The sequence below is a fragment of the Drosophila subpulchrella genome, chromosome 2R, assembly GCF_014743375.2.
Source record: "Drosophila subpulchrella strain 33 F10 #4 breed RU33 chromosome 2R, RU_Dsub_v1.1 Primary Assembly, whole genome shotgun sequence".
Lineage (NCBI taxonomy): Eukaryota > Metazoa > Arthropoda > Insecta > Diptera > Drosophilidae > Drosophila > Drosophila subpulchrella.
This window is the reverse complement of record NC_050611.1, coordinates 141,719-149,801: the sequence shown is the minus strand read 5'-3', so window position 1 is coordinate 149,801 and position 8,083 is coordinate 141,719. Positions and strand designations below refer to the sequence as shown.

At 43.1% G+C, this 8,083-nt stretch overlaps 2 protein-coding genes across 2 annotated transcripts; one reads left to right on the top strand and one right to left on the bottom strand.

The window, feature by feature from the left end:
• Nucleotides 1-78: 78 nt before the first annotated feature.
• On the top strand, nt 79-2,335 carry LOC119549330 (protein PTCD3 homolog, mitochondrial). Its single transcript, XM_037857309.1, has 2 exons — nt 79-532; nt 585-2,335. The coding sequence occupies exons 1-2, from the start codon at nt 206-208 to the stop codon at nt 2,214-2,216; spliced, it is 1,959 nt and encodes a 652-aa protein (XP_037713237.1). The 5' UTR covers nt 79-205; the 3' UTR covers nt 2,217-2,335.
• A 104-nt stretch (nt 2,336-2,439) lies between these two features.
• Nucleotides 2,440-3,753, bottom strand: LOC119549331 (probable palmitoyltransferase ZDHHC24). The gene is made up of 2 exons (XM_037857311.1): nt 3,372-3,753; nt 2,440-3,320 (listed from the first exon to the last, which is right to left on the bottom strand). Exons 1-2 carry the CDS (start codon nt 3,607-3,609, stop codon nt 2,707-2,709), a joined length of 852 nt encoding a protein of 283 aa, XP_037713239.1. The 5' UTR covers nt 3,610-3,753; the 3' UTR covers nt 2,440-2,706.
• Nucleotides 3,754-8,083: the final 4,330 nt, after the last annotated feature.

Genomic DNA, 8,083 nt, shown 5'->3' with positions numbered 1-8,083 from the left:
GCAGTAGCCCTGATATAGTGCTGTGTAGCGGGTAACGACCACTGTTAACCTCGCTGTTAACTCGGCTGCTACGAACAGCTGTTCAGCCACACTTTGTGGACAAGAAGAAGCACCTGCATTTTCCCCACTCAAAACCAGAAAAACATTTAATTTTTTTAGTTTTATAACTGAAAATCGGGTTATTTTGTGTCCAACCTGTTCAATAATGTACCTCTCGCGCCAGTTGAGACTGCTGCCCAGGGCTGGCATCGCGCGCAGCTTGAGTTCCAGCGGAGCACATTACACAACAGCGGTGCCGGCGGAGGATTCCCCCATTGAGATTCCCAATCGGATCGAGCGCTCGCCCACCGATATCCTCCAGGCCCTGGCCGCCACCGTGGGCAGGGACCACACTGCGCCGCATTACAAGTACCATGACGACCCATTCCTAATACCCATGTCCAATGCGGCGAAGCGCACTTATGCCCTGTCCAAGGAGTCGGGACGCAAGGCAGCCAACTGGATCAAGGAGGAGCACCGAGAGCTCTTTATGGTGAGTGACCAGCAGGAGCTTTACCACAAGCTAACCATTTCCCATCCCTCAGCACCAAGAGGCTCAGCCTGCCATCGAGAAATTCGCCCCCAGCATGGTCTACACCGAGGATTCCCAGGTGGAGGAGAGCTCCCTCCGCCAACTGATTGCCCAGGGTGAGCTCAAGGATGCTGTCCTCGTGTACAACCTCCTCGAACAAAATGGAACTGCAATCAGCCCCGAACTTAAGCAAAGTCTTCTGGAGCTGGTGTGCTTCCACAACAATCAGGAACCGCTGCCGGAAGAGTACATCGAGGAGCGCTGGTTTATGCAGAACAACCGCCGCCGTGAGCGGAGCGGCAAGACCTGGAAAGACGGCGATCTGGCAGAGAAACTATACTCCGAAATCGAACCAAAGACGCCGCAATCCTACGCCTCCCTTATCCGAGGAATGGCCAAGTACTTGCAGTGCGAGCGTGCTTATGCGTTGCTCCAGGAAGCCGGCGAAAAACAGATCCAGCTGGACACAAACACCTTTAATTCCATTATCCAAATAGTAAACTTCCTGAAGGACACGGCCGAGCAGCGTTGGCAACTATGCACAGAGCTCCTGCAGGAAATGTCGCAGCAGAAGCTAAGGCCCAATCTGGGCACCCTTAACGCGGTTCTTCAGTGCATCAGCACCTTCGGCAACTTTAAGTTGGCACGCACCGCGGCCCTCCAGGTTCTGCCGGAATTCAAGCAACTGGATGTCAGTCCTAGCCTGGGCACCTACTACTACCTCCTGATCATCTTCTGCCGAGAAAGAGGACCAGTGTCGCACGTTATTGTAGACATTCTTAATGATATCGCAGGCAAAGAGTTCAAGGTTCAGCATCCCAAGGACACGTACTTCTTTGCCACTGCCATGGACGTGTGTCGCAATCATTTGCACGACAAAGCGCTGGCGAAGAAGGTGGACGAGCTGCTGCACACGGGCAAGAACTATGATTTGATAGGCGACTCTTTTAAGGAGTCCATCTACTATCGCAATTACTTAGCGCTGCTTTGTCAAACCGAGTCGATCGATGACTTTATGCAGACCTACGATTTGCTGGTGCCCAACATCTACATCCCCGAACCGGGTATCATGGAGGAAATCCTGAGAGCAATTGAGATCAATGGCGGTGTGGAGCACGTGCCACGCATCTGGTCCGACATGGTGGTGTTCGATCACACGCACCGGGAGAGCCTTCTACTGTGTGTTCTCCGCATCTTGGTGGACAACAAGCCAAATCCAGAATCCCCTGCGCAACAACAGCTGCCAGAGCAGGGCGCCAAGGTGGCCCTTGATATGTACGAGAAGGTAGAGGACTCAATCAGACGCCTCCGGAAGGTCTCCTTCACCGGTCAAATGCTGGGAGACATCCTCACGCTGCTCGTTCGCGGTGGAAACTACGAAAAGGCCACCGAGGTGCTATCCCACATCGACAAAAACCAGCACAGGATTCCCGGAACACCGGCCGAAAGTGCTCTGCAAGAGTTCGTGGAGGCCAGTGTCCAGGAGAAGTCACCCAGTCAGGCGCTGATCGCCCTGCAATACGCCGTTGAAAACAACATCGATTCCAGGACATTGGCCAAACGAATCCACGAAGGATTTACCCTCAACGAAGCACACCTGTCCAAGCTGAAATCGCTGGTAGGCGAAAGTTTCCTCGATAAGTAATACAGCCTTGTGTTTATGATATACTTTTTTAATTGATGTAAAGAAATTTGTTAAATTACCATGAAACTAAAGCCCGGTTTTTGGTTCAATAAAACCAATGTTTAAACAGACCTTTTAAATACACATTATTCTCGATATTTAGTAAAGCTTTATGTCAATGAAATGCTTTTGTACTTGTTATATATATGTAAATTGTATGTTGTTAAAATGTGACTACAAGCTAATTCCCCTTGGTCATATTCTTCATATTAATACAAGTGAATGGTTAGTATTGAGTTAAAGAATGAACAGGAAATTTAAATACTACAGAAGTAAAATCATATACATATTGAGGTACAGGTATCGACTAGAAGGTTTTAAACTTTAAAATTTAAAGTAACCATACAATTTAAGTGATTAGTATCTTGATATAAAATAAATATAAGTAAACGCCACTTATTCCATATTAATCCGATGTTGGTGCCAAAAATGGTAAGGGCACATGTGTGAACTAATCCTCCTTCGGAGAGAAGGCGGCTGTGGGTTCCCAGTTGACCCCATCGTGAGGCAGATCGCTGCGTAGAAAAGGCGACAGCCAGGTGAGATGCATCCGCTTGCCGAGCACCATTTCAAGGTTGCCTCGCAAGCCGCGATCGTACTTTCTGGTGCCGCGCTCCCTCGTCACCGAACCGCTCTTGATTATGGACCAGTGGAAGACCAGCAGCAGCGAGGATATGGCAAATCCCAGCAGGGTGAGGTCGTAGATGACCACATAGAAGGTCTCCCAGCTGGGGTACAGCAAAAGGCTAACGACGGGCCCAAAGATGGTGAACAGTGTGGACCAGCGCCAGTAGATGTCTGGATGGAGGTACCACAGGTAGATGCTCTCAAAGATTGCGGCCGCCAAAGATCCGATGATCATGTAGACCAGGTAGTAGAAGAAGTACCTGTAGTTGTGGTGTCCGACGCAGCAGCAGGTGAACCGACAGTGGTGATCCCGCTTCAGCACGCACACATTGCACACCTCGCAGTGCCAGGAGCGAGGAGGAACCAGCGTCTGGCAATCGTGGCAAATGTGCCAACGCGCCAACTGCCCGGGATCCACCGGTGGCTTCAGGAGCTCCTCTATAAAGACAATCTCAGTCAGGAATCACGGTATGTCTGCTATTTACCCACTTCGAATGCTCGTATCCACCAGCATGCAGGCCAGCATGTTGGAGGTGATGTTGAAGATGAGGAACAGGCTGGCCACCCAGAGTATAGTGTACCAAACGCCGCCCATGGCAAACAGCTCCGGCATCACAATGGTCACCTGGAAGACGTACGTCACGGGCACGAAGATCGCCACCAGGAGGAAACATGCGAAGTCCGACATAGATCGGGGCTTAACCCGATCCCACGAGCGCAAAATCATTTTGCTCCCGTTATTTCTACGCCCCCAGCTGAGATAGTGTTGCTAAGCGCCTTTCGGCAGTTCTGCTAACGGTAAAACTGTTAGGACGGCCGAAATGTTAATCTGTAGAGACTGTTAAGAAAAGGAACCAGTAATGTATTTTAAAAAGGTGAAATGTAACGGAGTCTTCAAATTCAAAATGTAGGATGATTTCCAATGTAGGATGATTTCATTCCGAAAAGAACTCTACATCTATATAAAATGTATACTATAAATAGCATTTTTATAAAGATTAGTAATATATCTTTAGCGAGCTCAAGGCCTACTGATGCTAGGAATCAAATAATAAAACAAGGAAGAACGCTATAGTCGAGTACCTCGACTATCAGATACCCGTTACTCAGCTAAAGGGACCAAAGGAAAATGGAGATATGGAAGAAGCAACGCGGGATTGAAATGCACCACCTACCGGTGGTAGACAGAATTAAGCGTTGTGGGCGTTAGAGAGGGCGTGGCAATTTTTGGATCAATCGATGGGTATTGACGAGACCAATACATTTCAGTTACAATTTTTTATCTAGCATGAAAATTGTGGGCGCCACAGGATTGGGCGGTTTGTGGGCGTTAGAGTGGGCGTATCACTCTGCTGAAACAAACTTGCGCTGCGTAAGGAGTCTGCACGCCAAATCTCAATAGCCTAGCTCCTATAGTTTCCGAGATTTCAGCTTTCATCCGAACGCCCGCGGTTTGCGGGCGTTCGAGTGGGCGTGGCATAACAAACTTGCGCTGCGCTCAAGCCTACGGAATCTAAGTCTGAAATCCCGTTTCTCTATCTCTGATATTTTCCGAGATATCCGCGTTCATATTTACGATTTTAAGAAGTTTGTGGGCGGTTTATGGGCGTTAAAGTGGGCGTGGCAAACTTTTTTTAGGTCAATCGGTAGGTATTGATAAGAACAATACATTTCATTTCAAATTTTTGTTCTAGCATCAAAACTGTAGGAGCCACAATTTTGGACGGTTTGTGGGCGTTAGAGTGGGCGTGGCACTCTACTGAAACAAACTTGCGCTGCGTAAGAAGCTCAGGAATCTGCACGCCAAATCTCAATAGCGTAGCTCTTATAGTTTCCAAGATCTCAGCGTTCATCCGGACAGACGGACATGGCTAGATCGACTCGGCTTGTGATACTGATCAAGAATATATATACTTTATGGGGTCGGAAACGCTTCCTTCTGCCTGTTACATACTTTCCGACGAATCTAGTATACCCTTTTACTCTACGAGTAACGGGTATAAATACAGTTTTGTTTATCAACAACTTTTTAGTATTATATTATTTTTAGGACTTACGAATAATTACATAAAAATTCTATCCGTATGAATCATAATTTTTTCATATCATTAAAGCGCTTAAGTTTCAATGCTAAATAAGAATAAATGTCGCGAACCCATTACTAATTATACCCGTTACTCGTAGAGTAAAAGGGTATACTAGATTCGTCGGAAAGTATGTAACAGGCAGAAGGAAGCGTTTCCGACCCCATAAAGTATATATATTCTTGATCAGGATCACTAGCCGAGTCGATCTAGCCATGTCCGTCTGTCCGTCTGTCCGTCTGTCCGTCTGTCCGTCTGTCCGTCTGTCCGTCTGTCCGTCTGTCCGTCTGTCCGTCTGTCCGTATGAACGCTGAGATCTTGGAAACTATAAGAGCTACAATACTGGGATTAGGCATGCAGATTCCTGAGATTCCTGCGCAGCGCAAGTTTGTTTCAAAAGAGTGCCACGCCCACTCTAACGCCCACAAACCGCCCAAAACTGTGGCTCCTACAGTTTTGATGCTAGAACAAAAATTTTAACTGAAATGTATTGTTCTCATCAATACCTACCGACTGACCTAAAAAAAAGTTTGCCACGCCCACTTTAACGCCCACAAACCGCCCACAAACTTCAAAAAATCGTAAATATGAACGCGGATATCTCGGAAAATATCAAAGATAGAGAAACGAGATTTCAGATTTAGATTCCGTAGGCTTGAGCGCAGCGCAAGTTTATTACGCGAATATGCCACGCCCACTCCAACGCCCACAAACCGCCCAAGTCTGTGGCGCCCACAATTTTCATGGTAGATAACAAATTTAAACTGAAATGTATTGGTCTCGTCAATACCTATCGATTGATTTAAAAAAAAGTTTGCCACGCCCACTCTAACGCCCACAAACCGCCCAAGCCTGTGGCGCCCACAATTTTCGTGCTAGATAAAAAATTTTAACTTAAATGTATTGGTCTCGTCAATACCTATCGATTGATTTAAAAAAAACTTTGCCACGCCCACTCTAATGCCCACAACGCTTAAATCTGTCTACCGCCGGTAGGTGGCGCATTTGCTGCTTGCATATCTCCATTTTCCTTTGGTCCCTTTAGCTGAGTAACGGGTATCTGATAGTCGAGGTACTCGACTATAGCGTTCTTCCTTGTTTTTGTTTGTGGGCTGGTTGGAAATATATGATTGAAAATTTAAGAAATGTATTTTTTATAAATGAATTTTCCAGTACAAAGTCGTTTAGTTTCTCTATAATAACAATGTTGCTAAAAGTTATTTTTCCATATGAATAATTTTTTCTTAAAATCATTAAAATGCTTATACTTCAAGGCATGCGCGGATCCACGGGGGATATGGAAGATAGATGCCCCTGTTGGGTTGAAAAATACATGTAAAATGTATTTTATTAAAAAAATGTTATTTATTTTCAACAAATTTTTTTTTAATACCTCCTTACAACCAAATTGTGTATCCGCCACTGTTTCAACGTTAAATAAGACTAAATGTGTACAAACTCGTATGTTTAAATTACCATTTTTGATTGTGGGCTGTTTAGAAATATTTGATTGCAAATTTATATTAGCAAACATTTTTGGTTTTATTTATTATTGCTTAGAATTTTCTGATTCATTTAATTTTCTTAAAAGAATTTTGATTTAAATCTATTTTCTGGAACTACTGTAGCGACTTTAAATGTCAAATGCCATATTTAATAAATAGCTGATAAGTCTATCACTGTGGACGGTAGTTCACGTAGTGACGAAGCGCACCAGGAGAATGTGTAAAGGCGACTACTGTACATAGTCGCAGAATTAAAAAACGGCTGTGATGGTCTGATAGTAACGAATGAAGCACCAATCGAAAGGTATCGCAAAAACTAAGAAGATTGCATACCAAGACCTTAAAAATCTTAATGTGAAAGTGTGTTTTAGAAATTAGAAAGATTATTTATTTAGTCGGTTGTACAATCAGTTTTCGTCACAAAATTGTGATACTGATCAAGAATATATATACTTTATGGGGTCGGAAACGCTTCCTTCTGCCTGTTACATACTTTCCGACGAATCTAGTATACCCTTTTACTCTACGAGTAACGGGTATAAATACAGTTGTGTTTATCAACAACTTTTTAGTATTATATTATTTTTAGGACTTACGAATAATTACATAAAAATTCTATCCGTATGAATCATAATTTTTTCATATCATTAAAGCGCTTAAGTTTCAATGCTAAATAAGAATAAATGTCGCGAACCCATTACTAAGTTTTGTTTGTGGGCTGGTTGGAAATATATGATTGAAAATTTAAGAAATGTATTTTTTATAAATGAATTTTCCAGTACAAAGTCGTTTAGTTTCTCTATAATAACAATGTTGCTAAAAGTTATTTTTCCATATGAATAATTTTTTCTTAAAATCATTAAAATGCTTATACTTCAAGACGTGCGCGGATCCACGGGGGATATGGAAGATAGATGCCCCTGTTGGGTTGAAAAATACATGTAAAATGTATTTTATTAAAAAAATGTTATTTCTTTTCAACAAATTTTTTTCATATCCTCCTTACAACCAAATTGTGTATCCGCCACTGTTTCAACGTTAAATAAGACTAAATGTGTACAAACTCGTATGTTTAAATTACCATTTTTGATTGTGGGCTGTTTAGAAATATTTGATTGCAAATTTATATTAGCAAACATTTTTGGTTTTATTTATTATTGCTTAGAATTTTCTGATTCATTTAATTTTCTTAAAAGAATTTTGATTTAAATCTATTTTCTGGAACTACTGTAGCGACTTTAAATGTCAAATGCCATATTTAATAAATAGCTGATAAGTCTATCACTGTGGACGGTAGTTCACGTAGTGACGAAGCGCACCAGGAGAATGTGTAAAGGCGACTACTGTACATAGTCGCAGAATTAAAAATCGGCTGTGATGGTCTGATAGTAACGAATGAAGCACCAATCGAAAGGTATCGCAAAAACTAAGAAGATTGCATACCAAGACCTTAAAAATCTTAATGTGAAAGTGTGTTTTAGAAATTAGAAAGATTATTTATTTAGTCGGTTGTACAATCAGTTTTCGTCACAAAATTGTATATCAAAACATCTGTGTGATGAAGGTGCGATCGTCACGACCACTTACCTCTTTAGAGGTGTTTTTGTGTGAT